Raw genomic sequence first — 24,045 nt, 5'->3', positions numbered from 1 at the left:
AGGCAGAACTTGCTGCTAAGTGCTCTTTATTGCACACAACATGTTTCGGGCCCAAAGCCCTTTATCAAGTGTACAAATCATTATGTGAACAGACTTTTTAAGGTGTAAAACAGGAAGTGAGATCATCAAACATCATATGTCAATCAAAAGTGGCATGGTATTCATGTCGTCATAATTTATGTTAATAAAAATATATAAAATACCTTTGTTATAGTTCAACCGTGATACAGTGCTTATGTCATCACAATACGTGCTCATAAAATCGATAAAATATAAAAATAGTACAAAAATAGTCCAAATGGTCTTTTGACTTCATTCCAAGGTTACGAAATTTATATAAGTATTGCACAAAGGTTGTATCTACATAGTGTTTCACTAAAGTGCTGGTATGCTAATGAACACAAAAGGAACTGCCCATTTCTAGGCCTACCACTAATACAACAAGATCACATGTCTATTTTACATAGAAGGATTACCCAATATTCTTACCACTAGTGTAACTATCTTGGGCTCAGTAATTCTGTTATCTGCAAGGAAAAATAGAATATAAGTTTTAAGGGAGAATACATTACAAATGTATCAAAAAGGACGTCTCAATGGGCTGTAAAAAAGTTAAAAAGTTATCAGTCATCGTATACACAAAATAGAGATAAGGGATGTTACAATGTAGTTATAAGAAACATTTGACACTCCAGCTATCATTCATGCCTTTTGGATAGAGAGTATCCAGTTTTTTAATCCAGTATGCCTCCCTCTGTGACAATTTTTTCCTCTGATTGCCTCCTCTTTGCATTGGGTTAACAACTTCAAGTATAGCCCATCTTAGCTGGGACTGATTATGGTTGGCAGTATTAAAATGTCTAGATACTGTTGTGTCGGTGGCTGCTCCTTTTTTAAAATTCCTTATATTCCCTTTATGTTCCTTTATGCGTGTCTTAACTGCTCTTATGGTTTGACCAATGTATGCAAGCCCACAGGGACATTTTAGCATATAGATCACATAGCTTGTGTCACATGTGGCAAAGTGATTTAGCTTAACAGGAGTGCCGTTTGCTGGATGTCGCAAGGTTTCTCCTTTAATGATAGCGGAGCAACAATTGCAATTTAGACAGGCAAATGTTCCCACTTTAGGCTGACCCAGAAACCTCTGGGTACCCAGTATACGGGGCGGGTTAACTTCCGATGGGCATAATATATCTCGAAGACACCTTCCTTTGTTGTAGCTAATATTGGGGGTTTTGTCAGGGAACTCCTTAATGTTTTTCCTGTAATACCAATGGCCAGTATTTGTGGATTATACGTTCTATATCTTTGCTTTTGGTACTGTATTGGCTTACAAATGGGAAGACATCCCTTCTGTCTCTAACTTTATATGTAAGAAGTTCTTTCCTAGGTATTGTGCCTACTTCCCTGGCGCAGTTCTCAATATTTTTAGGTTTATAACCACGTTCAATAAATCTATGTTTAAGAGTATTTACTGCAAGGGAATAGTTGGTCTCTTCAGAAGTGATCCTACGTGCCCTTATAAACTGGCCCTTAGGGATTGCTCTCATTACTTTAGGGGCATGGAAACTAGAAGCATGTAAGATATTATTTTTCTCAGTGGGTTTACGGTACAGATTTGTACTGATGTTACCCTCATTTACAGTTATGGTAACATCAAGGAAGTTAATGCTCTGCCCCCCCTGCTCAGTGGTGAATTTTATGGTAGGGTGTGCCTCATTTGCTTTGTTAACCATTTCCATAAAGGCAGAGTCTGAACCTTCCCACAATATGAGGATATCATCCACAAATCTATAATATCCCAGTATGTACTTTAGATATGGTGCTGTCAGGAATAATTGCTTCTCGATTCTGTGGACAAAAATATTGGCAAATGATGGAGCGACGGCTGCACCCATCGACGTCCCCTGTCTTTGCCAATAGAATTCCCCAGAGAATCTAAAATAACAAAGCAAATGAGGCACACCCTACCATAAAATTCACCACTGAGCAGGGGGGGCAGAGCATTAACTTCCTTGATGTTACCATAACTGTAAATGAGGGTAACATCAGTACAAATCTGTACCGTAAACCCACTGAGAAAAATAATATCTTACATGCTTCTAGTTTCCATGCCCCTAAAGTAATGAGAGCAATCCCTAAGGGCCAGTTTATAAGGGCACGTAGGATCACTTCTGAAGAGACCAACTATTCCCTTGCAGTAAATACTCTTAAACATAGATTTATTGAACGTGGTTATAAACCTAAAAATATTGAGAACTGCGCCAGGGAAGTAGGCACAATACCTAGGAAAGAACTTCTTACATATAAAGTTAGAGACAGAAGGGATGTCTTCCCATTTGTAAGCCAATACAGTACCAAAAGCAAAGATATAGAACGTATAATCCACAAATACTGGCCATTGGTATTACAGGAAAAACATTAAGGAGTTCCCTGACAAAACCCCCAATATTTAGCTACAACAAAGGAAGGTGTCTTCGAGATATATTATGCCCATCGGAAGTTAACCCGCCCCGTATACTGGGTACCCAGAGGTTTCTGGGTCAGCCTAAAGTGGGAACATTTGCCTGTCTAAATTGCAATTGTTGCTCCGCTATCATTAAAGGAGAAACCTTGCGACATCCAGCAAACGGCACTCCTGTTAAGCTAAATCACTTTGCCACATGTGACACAAGCTATGTGATCTATATGCTAAAATGTCCCTGTGGGCTTGCATACATTGGTCAAACCATAAGAGCAGTTAAGACACGCATAAAGGAACATAAGGGAATATAAGGAATTTTAAAAAAGGAGCAGCCACCGACACAACAGTATCTAGACATTTTAATACTGCCAACCATAATCAGTCCCAGCTAAGATGGGCTATACTTGAAGTTGTTAACCCAATGCAAAGAGGAGGCAATCAGAGGAAAAAATTGTCACAGAGGGAGGCATACTGGAATTAAAAAACTGGATACTCTCTATCCAAAAGGCATGAATGATAGCTGGAGTGTCAAATGTTTCTTATAACTACATTGTAACATCCCTTATCTCTATTTTGTGTATACGATGACTGATAACTTTTTAACTTTTTTACAGCCCATTGAGACGTCCTTTTTGGATACATTTGTAATGTATTCTCCCTTAAAACTTATATTCTATTTTTCCTTGCAGATAACAGAATTACTGAGCCCAAGATAGTTACACTAGTGGTAAGAATATTGGGTAATCCTTCTATGTAAAATAGACATGTGATCTTGTTGTATTAGTGGTAGGCCTAGAAATGGGCAGTTCCTTTTGTGTTCATTAGCATACCAGCACTTTAGTGAAACACTATGTAGATACAACCTTTGTGCAATACTTATATAAATTTCGTAACCTTGGAATGAAGTCAAAAGACCATTTGGACTATTTTTGTACTATTTTTATATTTTATCGATTTTATGAGCACGTATTGTGATGACATAAGCACTGTATCACGGTTGAACTATAACAAAGGTATTTTATATATTTTTATTAACATAAATTATGACGACATGAATACCATGCCACTTTTGATTGACATATGATGTTTGATGATCTCACTTCCTGTTTTACACCTTAAAAAGTCTGTTCACATAATGATTTGTACACTTGATAAAGGGCTTTGGGCCCGAAACATGTTGTGTGCAATAAAGAGCACTTAGCAGCAAGTTCTGCCTCTTCGTTTGCTTTCTCTCAGCTCTCTCTGTGATTTGCATATATCCTACACCTGGAGCGGGGGTGCTTCGCTGAGATTGAGAGCATAGCTGCCAGTTCCCCAGTCATCCTGTTATATTGTTCCAAAGTTAAGGGGTCTTTATACTGCAAGAGTAACAAATTAGGAGCCCCCTTCATGGATCAATGGGCCTCAACTGGCTCCAAAATCCACTTCTGAAACAATTAAAGGTTTCAGGATAATTATGATTTAATAGTCAGATTTACACACCCCAATATTGAGATGCCCCTATACAGGTGAGGTCTGCATCACAAACCCTTTACTTACTCGAGGAACTGTGTGACGTATTTCCGGCTGCATTTTGACCACATCCAAGGATTGGTATAAAAATTAAGGGTCGGCGCCATAACGTGCTGCTGGCTTTTGCCGCTCTCCTCTTTGCATTTGTTGCTGTCATCGTGCGGCATGTTGAATCTAAGCAAAAGAGGGGCACCTGGGAATTAAACTCTGTATTCCATATTAAAGGGGGTTGTTCACCTTTAAATTAACTTTTAGTTGATGTAGAGAGACAATTTGCAATTGGTTTTCATTTATATTTATTTGTGATTTTTGAGTTATTTGCTTTTTATTCAGCAGCTCTCCAGTTTGCAATTTCAGCAGCTATCTGGTTGCTAGGGTCCAAATTCCCCTAGCAACCATACATTGATTTGAATAAGAGACTGGAATATGAATAGGAGAGGCCTGGATAGAAAGATGAGTAATAAAAAGTAGCAATAACAATACATTTGTAGCCTGACAGAGCTGGAAAGAGTCAGAAGAAGGCAAATAATTCAAAAACTAAAAAAAAAAAAAATGAAGGCCAATTGAAATGTTGCTTAGAATTAGCCTTTCTATAACATACTAAAAGTTAATTTAAAGGTGAACCACCCCTATAACAATAAAACTGTGTATAACGGGTGAGTTTACCTTCAATTTAACTTTAGGTAGTTTTGTGTCACCACTCTCCAATTTAAACTTTTTATAGTTCTCTTGTTGCTAGGGTCCCAGTTAGCCTAGCAACCAGGCAGTTGTTTAAATAATATATTATTAACCTCAGCTACTATTATAATATGTTATGTTACATAGTTGTTTTTTGTTACATAGTTGCTACATGGCAGCACTGTGATCTGCACTTTGCACAATACCCTTGGGTTGCATGTATATATATACAGGTATGGGACCTGTTATCCAGAATGCTCGGGACCTGTGGTTTTCCAGATAATGGATCTTTCTGTCGTTTGGACCTTCATACCTTAAGTCTACTAGAAAATCATATAAACATTAAATAAAGCCAATAGGCTGGTTTCGCTTCCAATAAGGATTAATTATTTCTTAGTTGGGACAAAGTAAAAGCGACTGTTTTATTATTACACAGAAAAAAGAAATCATTTTTAACCATGTGGATTATTTGGATAAAATGGAGTCTACAGGAGGCGGCCTTCCTGTAATTCGGTGCTTTCTGGATAACGGGTTTCCGATCCCATACCTGTAGTTCCAATGAAAGCAGTGATTGGCTGATGAGTGTAGACAAAGGGTTATATTGTGAATGTATATTTACATGAAACATACACGTGTCCAAGCTCATGTGCTATGGTAAAGGCTGTGCTTAGACCGTTGTCTTCACTTATTGAGCAGCTCCGGTAGGGGTCACACACGGTGCCAAGTTCGGCCAGACCTACGGAAAAGCACAACAGAAGCTCAGGTTAGACGACAACAAAGCTGCCGGTGCTACAATTCAGCCTGCAATACCCTCAACTGATTTGTCTTTATTAAACTCTATTTGTGGAGTGGGAATGTTCCCCTTTAGTGGGCTTGCACCCAGTAAGTACAGGGCTCCAATGCAACCTACATCAAAGCACTCCCTAAATTGTGTATCTGAACAATGTGCAACTTATGGAATAGGTATGGGGGGGGTCCTATGTGCTATGGGCCGTCCGTAGGTGCAAGTGTGCAATCAACATGGCAGTTTGCACTTTGTTTCCTGCAATTTGTAAATTAACCCAAATCCAGGGATACTGTCATGGGAAAAATATGTTTTTTTAAAAAAAAAAAAATGCATTAGGTAATAGTGCTACTCCAGCAGACTTCTGCACTGAAATCCATTTTTCAAAAGAGCAAACAGATTTTGTTATATTACATTTTGAAATCTGACATGGGGCTAGACATATTGTCAGTTTCCCAGCTGCCCCCAGTCATGTGACTTGTGCTCTGATAAACTTCAGTCACTCTTTACTGCGAGTTGTAGTGATATTACCTCTTCCCTTCCCCCCCCCCAGCAGCCTAACAACAGAACAATGGGAAGGTAACCAGATAGCAGCTCCCTAACACAAGATAACCGCTGCCTGGTAGATCTAATAACAGCTCTCAATAGTAAAATCCAGGTCCCACTGAGATACATTCAGTTACATTGAGAAGGAGAAACAACAGCCTGCCAGAAAGCAGTTCCATCCTAAAGTGCTGGCTCTTTCTGAAAGCACATGACCAGGCAAAATGACCTGAGATGCACCTACACCCCAATATTACAACTAAAAAATACACTTGCTGGTCCAGGAATGACATTTTCTATTGTAGAGTGAATTATTTGCAGTGTAAACAGTGTCATTTAGAAATAAAAATTACATCATAAATATCATGACAGAATCCCTTTAAAGTAATGTGACTTGACAGAAAGTGGCGTAACTAGAGGATAGTGGACCCCACAGCACATTTTAGGGAACCCCAACATTTGCAGAGGTTGTCTACTTTTACCAATATATGTTGAAATAGCTCTTTATTTGGTCCTCATTTGGCTCTGAAATCTAAATGCAACAACTTTGCACTTTGCACATAAATTAGGGTTCAGATTTGATTTAGTATTGGCACAAATCTTTTCCAAAAGATTTAGTATTTGGGGTATGTCTAACTGGAACTACTGTTTTGCCTGTGAAGCCACAGTTAGAAATAGGGAAAGGGGTAGGTGCAAGGGCAGGAGCACCCAGGGTTGCAAAACTGCAAGTGCATCCAGGGCCTTGTGTCTCCTTGTACTGCTGGCTTATATGATCTGAATGATGTGCCAGAGGCACCCATGTGCCACCCACCTCCTGTCCCTCTGGTATGTTGCATGACCCAGTCATTGTATAATGACAGCAGAAAAAAAAAATCGAAACTTACCCAAAGTATCGCATTTTTCTTGCGCCCTACAAATATCCTGTCTGAAAAGAAAAACAAAGGCAATGTAGTTCCATGGGAAGCCAAGGTGCAAGCACCTCATCACAGGCAACATATCCAGCAATGAAAAAAATACAATTAAAATGTGACTTTAATCATTTCAATGTTTTTTTTAAGAAAAACACTGTGTTCTGCTTTTCTCATTTAAGTTAACGCCGCATGAACATATGGCATTCCGCTCGGCACAAACAGAATTTTTCAAATGAACAATTGTTTTGGGCAAGACTTTACAGCCGAGAAGGATAATTGTGTGACTTCAAAGAATACAGAAAAGTCACTGTTTGTGCCCCCCACCCACAATTCTGTTCTCTGGGGTTGTGGGATTCGGTTAAGTTTTACGCAAGTCGCAGGCCCCGCGTGACGCTTTGTTACACGAAAAAGCATCGCATTTGTTTCTGCATGGTTGAAAATGCAGCTGGGAATGGATGAAATGATCATTTGTCAGTTGTAGAAAGTGTGCTTCAGATTGTGGTCATTGGACTGGATGTATAAGATGCCGGAGCGTTTACTCCATTAAAATGAAATTAAAGGAGGTTATAAATGAAGCAGCTGGCGGCCAGAGGGAATGTATCAGACTCAACAGTGTTCACTTCATCATCTGTATAAGTAGAACATTTTTTCCATCACCAAATAAAACATTTAACACTACAATTCCTATAAATGGCAATATTCTGTGCTTTAGCATTCTATAGTCACAAACTCCTGCTACTTACTAACAATAACTATAGACGTGATGTTCACAAGATTGCCGGGTCGCTGGTGGGTTTGGGTTGAGTTTTCCCTTCCACTCTCCCTGCCCACGACCTTACTGTGCCGCTTCTGCCTCCTGCAACCTCTATTTATAGGCATGCACCTGCCCCAGCCCGCCCCCTTTCAAGATGTCAGCGATAGACAGGTCTATAAATAGAGTGACGATGGCAGGTAGGGTTTGAAAAGGCTCAGCTTAGGGTTGGATGCAGGTCCATTTGTCCGACATGCACATCACTTAACAACAGCTCTGACAAATGGCTGAACAAATGCAGGGTTTGAGGGGTAGGGCTGGATTCATGCAATGTTTAGGGGCGGAGTTGGGTGCATGCAATATTTAGGGGTGGGACTAGATGCATGCAATGTTTAGGGGTGGGACTGAATGCCTGCAAAGTTTAGGGGGTGGGGCTGGATGCAGGGGCAATTCTTGCCCCTAAACCAGCCTATGGCTGCCACTGAGATGCCACCCTCCCCTATTCCCACAGCTCTTACCTTTGACACGTTCAAGAGGGCGCATCGCTAGTGCAGAGACAGCAATTTTGCTCTCTGCACTAGAAAAGCCATATTTCTTATTTATTATCTGGAAATGTGTCTTTTAAAGTTGCAATGTTTGGGGTGTGGGGCTGGATGCATGCAATGTTTCAGTGTGGGGCTGGATGCATGCAATGTTTGGGGTGTGGGTCTGGATGCATGCAATGTTTGGGGTGTGGGGCTGGATGCATGCAATGTTTGGGGTGTGGAGCTGGATGCATGCAATGTTTCAGTGTGGGGCTGGATGCATGCAATGTTTGGGGTGTGGGGCTGGATGCATGCAATGTTTTAGTGTGGGGCTGGATGCATGCAATGTTTAAGTGTGGGACTGGATGCATGCAATGTTTAGGTGTGGGGCTGGATGCATGCAATATTTGGGGTTGGATGCATGCAATGTTTAAGTGTGGGGCTGGATGCATGCAATATTTGGGGTGTGGGGCTGGATGCATGCAATGTTTAAGTGTGGGGCTGGATGCATGCAATATTTGGGGTTTGGGGCTGGATGCATGCAATGTTTAGGTTTGGAGCTGGATGCATGCAATGTTTAGGTGTATCTCTTTAAAAGGTTGTGCAAACGGCATGCACTGTTTAGGGGGGGTGAGACATAATTCACCACTTATTTGGGGGGGCTGTAAGCAAACACTATCTGCACGGGATAAAAACCCTATTTGAGGGATGATTGTTTGTGGGTGTAGCTGAAATGATACAAAACTGGGTTAGTAACCACTGCTCTTGAGCTTATTGCCTGTCTGTGAGTATATGATAAATTCAAACCAAAAGTCAGTCCCTCACCTGGTGATGAGCACGGCCGTATCATGGTGCGACGGATGATTGTCATCTGGGTTGTTCTGGGATTGCTGCCATAAGCAAAAGTTTTTCAAAGTGCTTTGAGCATTAAAGGAGATGGCCGGGCCCTCCTAACGAGAGAAACACAGACAGTCAGAGTAATACAATGATTCCCAATAGCAATGGCATTAAACTCACTGCCCGTCCAGCTGCAGCAAACTACGACTCCCAGCATTCACTGCAGGTACATGGACCTGACACTGAAACCCCTGATAAAAGCAAGTCGTGTACCTGTTCATCGTGGACCACTGCTAATTTCACTATGGCAACATTAATTAAATTCCCGATGCTCGGATCCTTATAAATAGAGGCTACCTGCAATAAAAACACAAAAGTTTAACCCTTTCATCAATGCACAGCAACGAAGCAATACGCGTTAGTTGGCAAAGTCTATGAAAGTGCTATAGCCCTTACCTGTAAACCTGAGACATTTGTGAAAGTGCCCTGTGCCAGCCCTACAATATAGACAACTTGATAATTCTAATTGACATTGTTCCCTGTTACAAGCCTAGGCACCCCGTTTTATGGACCGACACCGGAGTCTTAGAACAAGTTCTGCACTGGACTCGGGAAGAATGCAGCCGATTTTAGAAAGCTGGACTCGCTCAAACCCGTAACAAATGTATATTTAGCCAACATAATCCACCGAGCTGTCACAGTTTAACAATAATGGAGGTGTTTGGAACATTCAGTCCCAGAACTCCCAGAATAGAAGATGAGAAAGGGGGGAAATAGATAGAACAGAATACAGGGCCAGTAATAATATATTCATATGTTTAATAAGGGCACAATTTAGTGCACAGGAAATGCAGAAAACCTAAATGATGGACGTGGGATTATATAAATCCATGGCCCTTCATGGGTTACACAATTTCAATTAATTTTGTAGGTGAAATAAAGTGCCGTCCAACATGTATGGTCCTTCATGAGAATCTAATGGCTCCATTGTCTCCAGTTGCTCCACGTTTCCTTCTATGGCAACATTTTAAAGGGCAAGTAAAGCCCAGGGAGGATATTGCTTTATAGAGCTGCAGCAGAGGATTGGATGTATAGCTGGGAAGCATGGTTTTTATTATTTGCAGTTTTTAATTCAGCAGCTCTCCAGTTTACAATTTCAGTAGTTTGTTGCTAGGTTCCAAATGACCCTAGTAACCATGCATTGATTTGAATAAGAGACTGAAATATGAATAGGAGAGGCCTGAATAGAAAGATGAATAATAAAAGGTAGCAAAAACAATACATTTTTAGCCTTACAGAGCATTTGATTTTTAGATGGGGTCAGTGACCCCATTGGAAAGAGTCAGAAGAAAAAGGCAAATAATTAAAAAACTATAAAAAAAATGAAGGCCAATTGGAAGGTTGCTTAGAATTAGCCATTCTGTGAGTGACATATGTTTTGACATACATTGTGAAAAATGGAGAGCAATTGCTTTAGAAGAAGAAAAGCAATGGGTTAGGGGATTATATGTAATTGGGGTGTAAGGATAGGAAATAGTGACACGAAACTGCAGCAAAAATTCACGGCCATTGACTTCAATGTGTTTCGTGAATTTACGCCGTTTGGTGAATTTCACAGGGAGTTTGCGAATTTTTCGTCGAAGCGAAATGGGACAAATTCGCCCATCACTAATCACCAAACTAGGTAACAATTTAAAGGAGAACTAAAGAAGTCGCTAGAAATGTTGTACATTATGTTTTGTGCTTCTGTACCAGCCCAAGACAACCACAGCCCTTTAACAGTAAAGATCTGTGTCTCCAAAGATGCCCCAGTAGCTCCCCATCTTCTTTTCTGCTGATTCACTGCACATGCTCTGTGCTGCTGTCACTTACTGAGCTTAGGGACCCACTCACAATATACAGTACACATAGAATAGAAATGTCACAATATAAGGCTGATTAGTAATTAATACACATAATTACTACATGGCAGCACAGAAACCAGTGCAATTAGCATCAGAATTTAATAATCAGCAAACCTGTAGCATCAGCTTATATTACAGCCAGGGAAGCTCGTTTTCTGCTGGATAATTAGTGACGAGCCCTAAGCTTAGCTTCTCAACAGCCAATCAGAGCCCACTGAGCATGTGAGTGTCACAGACACTTTCCAAGATGGTGACCCCCTGTGACAAGTTTGAAGTCCTGGATCATTGCTGCTATTGACAAGCTCAAACTTTAGCCTCGTGCAATAACTTCACTATATAAAATATGGCATTTTAAGCCACATTCATTTTTAGGGTTTAGTTCTCCTTTAAGACAGTGGTTCCTTTTTGGGGGGCCTGACAGCAGTGCTTGGGGATGGGTCTAGCCGGAAAATCTAGGAGAGCCTGTTTGGTCTCTGGATTTTAGTGGCAGCCCTTCAATTAAGGTTTGGGGTGAACATGACTTGCTGCCCTGGATATTTATGGCTGATACGACAATTCTATACAAGTTTGTGCTAATAGGGGTCCCTGACAAAATGCAGGCCTTTAAGGGAAGAGACATACATGGAGATCCGGGGAGATTAGTCGCCTCTTTTTCGTGCGACTAATCTCTTTCCGCCAGCTAGAATCTGAATCGCCGGCAGGATGGCACTCGCAGTACTTCGTTTTCCGAAGTCGCCCAAAGTTTCCTCGTGAGGCAACTTTGGAAAAGGAAGCCCTCCGAGTGCCATCCCCCTGCGATTTGCATTCTAGCCGTCAGGAAGGCAGTTCAGGGAGATTAGTCGACCGAAGAAGAGGCGATTTGTCACCGGGCAACTAAAATCTCTCCGAATCTCCATGTGTGTCTCTGCCCTAAAGAGGTCCTTGTACTGGATAAAAAGTTCTGTTTTGCTTTTCGTGTCCTTGCCCATTGTTCCCACCCATCCATCAGTGAGACGACTCTCTATCTTGCACTGAATGTCTCCACTCAGAGTCCTCAGAGAGAGTCGGGAGTCGCATGTTTACTTACTATGGACATGAGAGTCAGAACGTAATGCTGCAGATTAGCGCCGTGATATTCAACCATCTTGTTGTCTGCCACCACCATCACTTCCACGTACCGCGGATAAGACAAGAAGCGCTTGGTTCTTCTCAAGGTTCGGGTTCGGTTGATGTTTTGCGTTTTACTGAAGAGAGGCTCCTGGGTTCCCAGCAGGTCCTTATTCAGAGCCTCGACATGCGACAGCGAATCATTGTATTCCAGTCGGGCGATTTCCTCTGCGTGTGCAATTGAACCGTGCGTTGGCTCTGGGGCGACAATGAAAGAACAAGGTCAAGTTAATCAAAGAACTTCCCATTATACATTAATTACACATTTTTAACATTATTTGTAAATGTAATTGCTATTCTGTCTCTTCATAATCTCGCCACTAGCAGTTCTGACTGTTGCAACAATGTTGCCAAATCCAGCTGGTTACCAGCCCAGTGAAGAACCACGGAATCAACGTGGGAACTGGAGTCTCGGCTACAGACCTGCCTCCATACTTTGTTTTTAAGCAACACAGACAATTCATAAATAGCTTTAGAGGACTGTTCAACGTTTACTATGCTATAGAATGGCCAATTCTAAGCAAATTTTCAATTTATTGATTTTTTTTTAGTTTTCTAATTATTTGCCTTTTTCATTTTTCTTTCTGGTTTTCAAATGGGGGTCACTGACCCCATCTAATAACAAATGCTCTGTAAGGATACAAATGTATTGTGTTACTTTTTATTACTTACTGTATCTTTCCATTCAGGCCTCTCCTATTCATATTCCAGTCTCTTATTCAAATCAGTGTATGGTTGCTAGGGTCATTTAGATCCTAGCAACCAGATTGCTGAAATTACAAACTGGAGAGCTGCTGAATAAAAAGTTAAATAACTCAAAAACCACAAATAATAAAAAATGAAAACTAGTGTCTCAGAATATCCCTCTCTACATCATACTAAGGGGCAGATTTACTAATGGTCGAAAACTCGCCAGTGTCCACTTCGCACCCAGCGCAACACTTCACCAGGCGAAAATTTGCTCAGACAATACCAATTCACTAAAATGCGTAGTTTCGTCCCGGATGTTGAATGTTGGCGACTTTTCGGTAGTGTTACTTCGGCAATGCAAGAATTTCAAATAGAAGATACGCTAGCGTTCATTTCTGCCTAGCGAAAAGGCGCTAGAGATCTAGAGATCTATGGCGGGAAATTTAAAGTTGTAGTGCCCATTCGCCAGAGCGAATTGTCGTCTGCCGATAGAGCGAGAATGACCGATAGCGTCTGTCTCTTTCGATAGCGAATTGGCGCCTGCGCCCATTAGTAAATTTCCGATGTTCCTGCGGGCAGTAACGTTGGCGAATTGTCGCTAGGGTTAGCCACTTCGCCCTTTAGTAAATCTACCCATGAGTTAGCTCGAAGGTGAACAATCCCTTTAAAGTCATTCAAAAATATTAATGAATGTATCTTGTTTGAATTGCATTTCTTTAATTATGCATATAATATTGTTTTCTGCAATGTTGCTTCTGAGACATTGTAGCATAAGATAGCTTGTTAAAGAAGTAGTTCCCCATTAAATTAACTATTAAAGCTTATTATGATGAAGACTTTTTCCTCTGTTTGTCCGTCAGCTTTCCAGTTCAGCATTTCAGCTAATATCTGTTTCTAGGGTCCAGTATACCCTAGCAACCAGGCAGTAGCTTGCATGAGAGACTGGAAGATAATTAGGAGATGACTCAATAAACAGATAAGTATTAAAAAATAAAAATAACAATAGAGGGGTTATTTATTAAAATTAGGGATGCACCGAATCCACTATTTTGGAATCGGCCGAACCCCAGATTCCTTTGCGAAAGATTCAGCCGAATACCAACCCTAATCCTAATTTGCATATGTGCATTTTTTACTTCTTTGTGTTGTGCCAAAAAGTCACGTGATTTCCCTCCCCGCCCCTAATTTGCATATGCAATTCAGATTCGGTTCCGCCGGGCAGAAGGATTCGGCCGAATCCAAATCCTGCTGAAAAAGGCCGAATCCTGGATTCAGTGCATCCCTAATTAAAATCCAAATGTTAAAAACTAAAAAAGTTTTTACTAGGAAACTTGAATTTTTAGAGGGAAAAAAAACTTGAACTTTTCAAAATGTATTATACCTGATTCTGTAAAAAGCCCAAATCCAAAAATCCGCCATCTCAGACCTGTCGAGGTCCTGTATGGAGAGGCACCTATGTCAATTTGAAATTTGTTTGATTTTCGGGCAAAAACTCGAAGAATTTGAGCAATTCAGGAAAAAATCCAGAAAAATTCAAGCAATTCGGGAAAAAGCCTAAAAAATTTGAATGATTCAGGAAAGAGCCCGAAAAAATTCAAGCAATTCAGGAAAAGGCCCGAAAAATTCAAGCATTTTGGGAAAAAGCCTGAAAAATTTGAATGATTCAGGGAAAGCCTGAAAAATTTGAGCAATTCAGGAAAAAGTCAGAAAAATTGTGATTTCGTGATTTCGCTCGATTTTATCAAGTTTTTCCGTTATCCAATTAAATTGGACATGGAAGTTTGGTTGTGTTTTTTTTTTAACACAATATGAGATAAATTCAGATTTTAGTAAATAACCCCCTAAAAGTATAGCCTTAAAGAACACTAGTTTGGATGCAGGTGCCAGTGACCCCATGTAAATGAAAGAAGCAGAAGAGAAAGGCAATTGAAAAGTTTCTTCAAACTACAGGTATAGGATCCCTTATCCGGAAACTCGATATCCAGAAAACTCCGGATTACGGAATGGCTGTCTCCCATAGACTCCATTTTAACCAAATAATCCAAATTTTTAAAAATGATTTCCTTTTTCTCTGTAATAATAAAACAGTAACTTGTACTTGATCCCAACTAAGATATAATTAATCCTTATTTAAAGCAAAACCAGCCTATTGGGTTATTTAATGTTTAAAATAATTTCTAGTAGACTTAAGGCATGAAGACCTAAATTACGGAAAGATCCGTTATCTGGAAAACCCCAGGTCCCGAGCATTCTGGATAACAGGTCCCATACCTGCACAAGCTAAAATCCTTCTTTAACAAACCTAGAGGAGAACTTACTCTATACACTGTGCTACATTGCTTCATGAGTCAGAACTGGAGAACAGAAAGTGACAGGCAGATGTTGCTTTTAAATGGAATTACATTCACACCTAATTTTAAGACCATTGAAAATGTTTGGTGTATCTTGGAAAGTTTCTTTATTCATTAGGCTTAAAGCTGTTTTTGATCTGCTATTCATTTTATCTTGGTCCTGGAAGTGATGTGAAAGAAAAACGCACATGACGGATATGTCAGGATTCTTGGAAATCAGAAGTCGCACCCCAGGACTGATGGGGTTCAGTGGTGCAGGGAGAACATTCTTTACTGATATAAAGTGTTTGTGACCCGCTGAGATCCCTTCGTGCTTTGTGTAAGGGCATCATGGGGGGAGGCGACTGGGGGTGGCAGGGGGTCTATTCAGCTTTCTCTCTCGCTTCCCCACTCAATAAATTGTGGAACGTCAAAGCAACATCCGGTTTTAAATAATCTCCGTCCTGCAGAGTTCATTGATCAAAGCTCCCACTGTCAAAAAAGTCGCCAGCGTCCATTTCGCACCCATCGCAACACTTCGAAAATTTGCTCAAACTAATTCACTACAATGCGGAGTTTCGTCGAGGGGACAAAACGCTGGCGACTTTTCGGTAGCGTAACATCGGCAATGCGAGCACTTGATAGTGAAGATGCGCTAGCGTTTATTTCTGCCTAGCGAAACTTCGCTAGGGATCTTGCACTCAGGTTAATTTGCATAGAGTGGAAATTTAAAGTTGAATGGACGTCTTTATGTTAAATGTTGGTGCACAATACTTACAAATTACACTTTTTAAAAACACATGTCCAGGGAACCTTAAAGGGATACTGTCATGAGAAACAAGGGATACTTTATCCATTATAATACACAATATTTAGTGAGTCGTGACAAAAATGACATCACCGTTTATAACTGATGACATCACTCGTCACTGTTTATAAGGATATAATTTACAAGATATTCGTTGCTTTTGTGTATTATAGCAATTTACAATTTCCCATCAATCAGCATTTAAGTCATATTTCCATGGAACAGAATGCTAACAATGCTTTTATGGATGTAGATCGTAATGGGACATCATCAATAAAAGTAGACCTTGCATTAGAAAAGTATGGGCACTCCTGATCTATAGCACACTAATATACTAATACTAATATGTATTTTAAGCCAGATGGATTTCTAATATACATGAGTATAACTCAGCTCACTGGTAGATGACAAAATATTTTAAAAGCAGAAAGATCCTTTAATTAGAGTCCTGCGCGGGTCCATTTTTTGGAACCCATACCAGACCCATACCCGCAACCTGCAATCCGCAACCCGGACCTGCAACCCGCATTCTTACCCGCTTGGACCCGATACCCAACCTGACCCGCAAGTACCTTATCTGCAACCCGGACCCGCTGACCATTGGAAACAGGAAGTGATGTCATTGTAAACTGGAAGCAGATGTGATCATAAAAAAGGAGTAAAAATCGCTATTGAGAAGACCCGCGGGCCGACCCGCAAGACCGCCAACCCGCGTCTATACCCGCACTCGGAACTTCTACCCACAACCAGCATGGTACTGCAGGTTTTTGAGGGTAACCCACTGGTACCCAACCCGCTGCAGGACTCTACCTTTACCACTATTGTCCACCAATAGCTGCAACAGGGGAACATACAATGGTCCTTGACCTGGGCCCCAAATAGCACAAAGAATTAGTTGCATAGTAGGTATAAGGAGGCAATACAGTAACAGTCGGGCAAGATATGTTTTGCCTCTAGAATCCCATCACCAATAAATACATTTTCATAGGTATCCCACAGCTGAACCTTTATCAAACCCTGCTTGGTGCTGGCAGATGTCTATTGCCCCTGAAAGGATGGTGATGTAGAGAGTGATAGTCTGAGACAATTTGCAATTGGTTTTCATTTTTTATTATTTGTGGGTTTTGAGTTAACTTTTTAATCACCAGCTCTCTGGTTTGCAGCTTCAGAAATCTGGTTGCTAGGCTCCCCTGCGTTCCGGTTTCATGCATTCAGCCGCAGGGGAGCGCAGGAGTAGACGCATTGAATTATTGTCAATGGGGCTGTACTCACACAGATGCATGTAAGCGGCGAACGCAGGTTAGGACGCAGCATGTTGCATTTTTCCTGCATTCGGCGCTTACACGCGTCTGCGTGAGTACAGCCCCATTGACAATAATTCAGTGCGTCTACTCCTGCGCTAAAATAGACGCCTAAATAGACGCTTATCTTCTACATTAGGAAATAAGATCAGAATTTGAACCCCTATAAATAACCCCGCTCAGAAGATTTAACAAGGAGCCTCCAGACGTGAACATGTAATGGAAACCTGGGAGGGAATCTTTATTTGGTGGCTTGGATCATATTTTGTTCTGATGTCAGTATCCCGGCAAAACGTTACATTCAATGTAAGTAAGTGATGAGCCGGAAAGCAGGGGTTGTTTATTAGAGATTGGGCTGTGTAATTAGTTCAAATCATTTATATGTGCAAGTTCAATGGCACACAAGGGGGCTCACAATAGGCTATGTAACATAGAGTGAAAAGTTTTCATTAGGTCTAGTAACCCATAGCAACCAGTCAGCTGATAACTGCAACCACCAATCAGGTATTGTCTTTCAGAACATAAGTAGGCACCTTTATGTGACGTTACAGGAGTGCACTGGGAGGTACAGACGTGAGGTTGTGGCCAGTCTGCCTGAGAGACAATGGCAAGGCTGAAACAGCTTCAACGGGAAAATAAATAGATCATCAACTTATAATAGTTCCATTTGAAAAATACAAAGGGAATATTAAATCCATGATGTTAAATACTCATCACTTTCAGAGTCCCAGGGCACCCAGATTGGGAAAGTGTAAGAAGGAGACATTCAAACTGTCATCAAGGTAATCCCTAAACTTCCCACAATAGAGTCTAACCATCCTGCTGCGCTACAACCATAACATAAAACTTCTGCTCATATTTCCAGATACTCCAGAATGTGGCAAGGTAAATAATAACATTATATTTATATATACACCGGTGCAACCATCTCAACAGTAAAGATCTTGGGAAGAGGTGCTTTGTCCAAAAATGATCAGCGACAATTTGGCCAACAGGGGACAAGCTTTTCCTTAACAGAGCAATCATGGCTGCCTCCACTCAAGCAAATAAACCTAAATGTGCAAACAAATGCAGCATCCTTTGCAGAATAACCTACATCATCACAGGTATGGGACTTGATATCCAGAATGCTCTGAACCTGGGGCTTTCCAGATAAGGGGTCTTTGTGTAATATGGATCTACATACTTTAACTCTACTTAAACGAGAAGGAAAGTCTCCTTTAAAGGGCTTGGTCTCCTTTAAATTAACTGTTAGTATGATATAGAGAGTGTTATTCTGGAACAATTTACAATAAGTTTTTATTATTTGTTATTTAGCTTTTTATTCAGCAGCTCTCCAATTTGCAACTGCAGCAATCTGTTTTCTGGGGTCCAAATTCCCCTAGCAACCATACGTTCATTGAATGAGACTGGAATATGAATAGGAGAGGCCTGAATTGAAAGATGAGTAATAAAAAGTAGCAATAACAATACATTTGTAGCCTTAAAGAGCATTTGTTTTTAGATGGGGTCAGTAATGAAAACCAATTGAAAAGTTGTTTAGAAGATCTATATATCTATAATACACTAAGGGGCAAATTTACTTATGGTCAAATATCGAGGGTTAATTAACCCTCGATATTCGACTGTCTAATGGAAATCCTTCGACTTTGAATATCGAAGTCGAAGGGTTACCGGCAATTCGTTCGATCGTTCGATTCAAAGGATTTTAACCCATCGATCGAACAATTTTTCTTCGACTCAAAAAAGCTTATAAAGTCTATGGGGACCTTCCCCATAGGCTAACATTGACTTCGGTAGGTTTTAGGTGGTGAACTAGGGGGTCAAAGTTTTTTTTTTAAAGAGACAGTACTTCGACTATCGAATGGTCGAACGATTTTTAGTTCGAATCGTTCGATTCGAAGTCATAGTCGAAGGTTGAAGTAGCCCATTCGATGGTCGAAGTAGCCAAAAAAAAACATTTGAATATTCGAAAGTTTTTTTTATTCTATTCCTTCACTCGAACTAAGAAAATGGGCCCCTAAAAGTTAACTTAAAGGCGAACTACCACTTTAAAAATAATTTTAAACATTAAGTAAACCCAATAGGCTGGTTTTACTTCCAATAAAAATTAATTATATCTTAGTTGGGATCAAGTACTAGGCACTGTTATCCGGAATGCTCTGAATTACAGGAAGGCCGTCTTCATTTTATACAAATAATTAAAAATTTTAAAAATGATTTCCTTTTTCTCTGTAATAATAAAGCAGTAGCTTGTACTTGATCCCAACTAAGATATAATTAATCCTTATTGGAGGTAAAACCAGCCTATTGGGTTTAATTTATTTTTAAATTCGTTTTTTTAGTAGGCCCTAGGCATTCTGGATAATAATATACTAGACAACATATGGCACAAAAAGAGACAGATATTAAAGCCCACAATAAATGGTAACTTTATAGAGACACATTAGTTCTGCGCGCCCTCAGGCAATGAAAAGGTTAACACAAACGTAACATGTGAGATCCGTGTGGCTCATGTGACCGTCCCAAGCTACTCATGATTTCAAAGTTAAAAAAGTTAATTATTTGCCAAACTATATCAGGTTTATCATATGTTAACTTAACCCTGTCGCTGAGAAAGGAGCCGCGTTTGGCCGGTGAATCAATGCTGCAAGGGGCCCACCCGGAAGGGAGATTGTTAAAGTCTCCTCAACACCTTCTGACCTTCAGTCATGAAACAAAAACATGGGTGAAACCTCTGACCCAGTAAGAAGGTGCTTAATAAGAAAGAACACCTGCGTCTCCAGTATTCACAGTAAAGGAGCAAAGGAAATGTCAAAATATTTAAAGACGCAGGTGTCAATTGCCAATAATGCATCACCGTTTTTAATCATCAAACCCCACACGTTATTAAAAGGATTTACGGCATCTGAAAACTTTGTGCTACACTGTGTAAAGTTTTCAGGACAAGATAAATAATACTTCTTTAGAACGTATAGTCACCTCTTTACTTGCACCAAGAAGCAGGTTGACAGATATAATTTTTAGTGGTGGGCAAATTTATTAGGCAGACGCAAATTTGTGGTGAATCTCCAAGTTTCGCCGCTGGCTAGGATTCGCTTCAACGCCCATTAGAGCATCAATTTTTTTTTTACAACATGCAAGTCTATGGGCAACATTTCCGCGGCAAAACATGGCAAAGAAAATCACCCCATCCCTACGGGCGGCGAATCTGCAGCGAAAACTAGTCAGTGAAGTCAAAGAATTGTCACCGGCGACTATTTTGACACCCACGAATCGACGCCACCATCAAAATTCGTGTTTCGAGAATCTTTCACCATTTCATGGGAAATTAGTGAATTTTTAGCGAAACTAAACGAATTCGCCCATCACTAATCATTTTATCAGCTTCTACTTCCTTTTTTCCAAAAAGACAGCAGTCCTACCTTGCTTTATGGCAGGGATCCAAGGTTTACACTTGAGGGGGGTCATAAAGTTCAAGTATGGGATCCGTTATCTGGAAACACGTTATCTAGAAAGCTCTGAATTACGGAAAGTCTGTCAATCTATTGTATAACATACTAAAAGTTAACTTAAAGGCGAACTACCCCTTTAAAAAGTTAAACATTAAATAAACCCAATAGGCTGCTTTTATCTCCAATAAGAATTAATTATATCTTATTTTGGATCAAGTACTAGGCACTGTTATCCGAAAACCTGTTATGCAGAAAGCTCCGAATTACGGAAAAGCCATCTCCCATAGACTGTGTTTTATCTAAATAATCCAAATAAATAAATAAAATAAATAAATATGATTTCTATGTGATAATAAAACTAGGGATTCACCGAATCCAGGATTCGGTTTGGGATTCGGCGGGTAATCGGCCTTTATCAACAGGTTTCGGATTCGGGCGAATCTTTCTGCCTGGCCAAACCGAATCCGACTTTGCATATGCAAATTAGGGGCGGTAAAGGAAATTGCGTGACTTTTTGTCATAAAAAAAGGAAATAAAAATGTTTTCCCCTTCCCATCCCTAATTTTCATATGCAAATTAGGATTCAGATTTGGTTTAGTATTCGGCCGAATCTTTCGTAAAGGATTTGGGGGTTCAGCCAAATCCAAAATAAAGCCCATTTCCCAGTTAAGAAATCCATTTGAAAAAGTGGGAGAGGCAATTTTTATTGCGCCTCCTTAAGAAGAGCTTGAAGGTGTAATCTTTTGGAGCAAACATAAAGACTTTTTATCACATTAACTGTGCATTGGCACAAACTATAAAATTCGCAAACGCTCTTCCACTGTCGTAAGTGGTCGCTAAAAAGCTTCCGCAAAAGCTATATTAAATTCGCGCAAAGCAAAATTAGTTTGCACAAAGGCAAAACTTTTCGGATTGCGAATAGTTTTTCCGTTACCGACTTTTATTACATTCCCCCGATAAGAGTCCTGTCTGGTGTTTCCCCAGATTGCCTCTAGTCTTCCTCTCTGATATAAGAACACTGGTTCTGGCAATGGGAAGCTGCTCTGTTCCACCTTAATGAGTTCCAGGCGTCCCTCGTTTCCTAAACATCTGCAGGTCGTGTTCCAGGTGCTTCTCGCTTTTGAGTATTCCCCGTGGCTGCTTCTGACCTTCTAAACCCAGATCTGGTTGTAAGTCACAGACTGAAGAGCTGACGGTTATCTCGTCCTGCTGTGGATCCTTATTCCGCTGATTCTTGTTCTTTATCCATGTTCATGTTACTTTCCCGAATCATACCTTATTTTGATGGCCCATATTTTGGCCTTTTTTTAACATACTTTTGTGGAATGACCTTGATTATTCTCATAGGTCTTTCAAATGATCCCTTGATGAATTCTTCCTAGCCCCTCGTAACAGTACAACTTTAGTTCAGATTGTCATCTCTATAAGCCGCATGCTATATCTCTTCCCATTATCTTTTTTTGTCTTCACCTGCTACTAGTCTGCCCTGTGCCAGAACCTTCAGCTTTGACTCTGAATGCCAGGCCTTAGCTACACTCTCCTCCATCCCTCTATGCTGATAATGTCCAAGCTAATATAGTCCTTTACTCTTTTTTCCTTGTACTGCACATATTCCTCGCATATTCCATAAATTGGAACAAGTAAGAAGAACATCACAGTTGCCTAATAAAACAATAAAAAACATAAAATTATAATAATATAATCAATTTATAATAGTTCCATTTTAAAAATACAGATATTAAGAGGCAGATTTATTTAGGGTCGAATTGAAAATTCAAACTCGTTCATTTTTTTATGGTCAAAACTGTCAAATTAGACTAGGGCATTATCCAAACTCAATTGAGTTTTTTTTAAAAAGAATTTGAATTACATTTTTGAGATTTATCATACTCTGGCCCTTTAAGAATTCAACTATACGCCACCCCAAATCTGCCAAATTACTGTATAAAGGTGGCCATAGATGTAGAGATCCGCTCATTTGGTGATGTCGCCATACGAGCGATATGCCCACATTGAAGTGATATTGGGCTGATCAGACTGTGGGCCACTTAAAAAAGGGTTTTGCCCGAAATATGTTGTGCGATTAAAACTTTTTGCAGTTAACCTGCGAGTGCCTGGCTCTATTTCCTTACACATATGGATCCGCATACACGCAGATGCGGCAACAATCATCATTGCGTCATCGGCGGGGCGGGTCTATAAAAGGAACCCGGAAGTCGGGCATGGGCTGGCGCGGGTGAAGGGAGGGCAGGTTCGGGTAAGGTTTATCATTAATGGGATACATTATCCAGAAACCTGTTATCCAGTAAGCTCAGAAGTACGAAAAGGCCGTCTACCATAGATTCCATTTTCTTTTTTTATTTTTATCCAAATAATCCAAATTTTATAAAATGATTGCCTTTTTCTCTGTAATAATAAAACAGTACCTTGAACCTGATCCCAAATAAGATATAATTAATCCTTACTGGAAGCAGAACCAGCCTATTGGGTTTATTTAATGTTTGCATGATTTTCTAGTAGACTTAAGGTATGGAGATCCGTTATCCGAAAAACCGAGGCCCCGAGCATTCTGGATTACAGGTCCCATACTTATACTTACAAATGCCACGTTTTGTACATAATGTGAAATCTAAAAACGATATGTAAGGGAGTGGATATTTACCAAGATCTGTGATGTTTAAGCAGTTCCCACAAGAAAAGAAAAAGAGGTTATAGTTAAGCCCCACTGAATGGTAACCAAAGGTTACAGGCTTGAGAAGAGACAGAAAAGTGTTGGTTGGAAAGCACTCGGGTGTTTTTGGACGTAATCCTGTTGTCTTTTGGGTACACCATAAAGGTAGATTCAGATTTACACTTCCAGCCCTCAGTTGTGGCCTTCACTAGAAGCCAAGTTGATTTCTGCTGAATTGCTAGGATAAACACAGAAATGATATATCTCAGCGAAATTGTTTGGAGCTTTTTTAATTTACTAGGGGCCCAGAGTACATTTTTCAGCGTGAAGTGGCGACAAACCATGCCAACAAACGCAAGGGGGTAAGAATGACTCAATTACGGTTTCCAAGACTCAGCGGGAGAATGTTGCTCGTTTGTTTTTCTTTTCTCTTGTGTTAAAGTCTTACCCTATAAAGTCATTTTACTCGTAAAAAATGGGGCCGGTGTCAGCAGCCGTGAACAAAGGCCTCAATAATGAAGGCACGGAGGTCAGAGAGGCAGACAGTGGAGATGCCGTAATCCTGCGGACATTATGGAGCACTAAGTGTCTCACCTTTCCCCTTCGGAAATGCAAGGGCAAGGAAACTCTATCAGATATGTGTTTAATGGATTCTCATGAAAGGAGAGAATGAGTAGAGTTTCCTAAAACAATTACCATCTCCTTTGGAGGCCTGAGGCAATAATATAATATG

At 40.3% G+C, this 24,045-nt stretch overlaps 1 protein-coding gene across 1 annotated transcript in view; it reads right to left on the bottom strand.

Annotated features, from left to right (window-relative positions):
- Positions 1 to 24,045, bottom strand: part of adamts9.L (ADAM metallopeptidase with thrombospondin type 1 motif 9 L homeolog) — a 185,082-nt gene that overhangs the window by 125,106 nt on the left and 35,931 nt on the right. Inside the window, exons 4-9 of the mRNA XM_041590920.1 lie at positions 11,978 to 12,255; positions 9,281 to 9,364; positions 8,996 to 9,120; positions 6,869 to 6,909; positions 5,288 to 5,393; positions 4,007 to 4,153 (exon numbers count right to left, since the gene is read on the bottom strand). Coding sequence (XP_041446854.1) covers positions 4,007 to 4,153; positions 5,288 to 5,393; positions 6,869 to 6,909; positions 8,996 to 9,120; positions 9,281 to 9,364; positions 11,978 to 12,255 — 781 coding nt within the window. The remainder of the gene's footprint in view (positions 1 to 4,006; positions 4,154 to 5,287; positions 5,394 to 6,868; positions 6,910 to 8,995; positions 9,121 to 9,280; positions 9,365 to 11,977; positions 12,256 to 24,045) is intronic.

The sequence above is a fragment of the Xenopus laevis genome, chromosome 4L, assembly GCF_017654675.1.
Source record: "Xenopus laevis strain J_2021 chromosome 4L, Xenopus_laevis_v10.1, whole genome shotgun sequence".
In the NCBI taxonomy this organism is placed as follows: domain Eukaryota; kingdom Metazoa; phylum Chordata; class Amphibia; order Anura; family Pipidae; genus Xenopus; species Xenopus laevis.
This window is presented reverse-complemented; position numbering and strand designations above follow the sequence as displayed.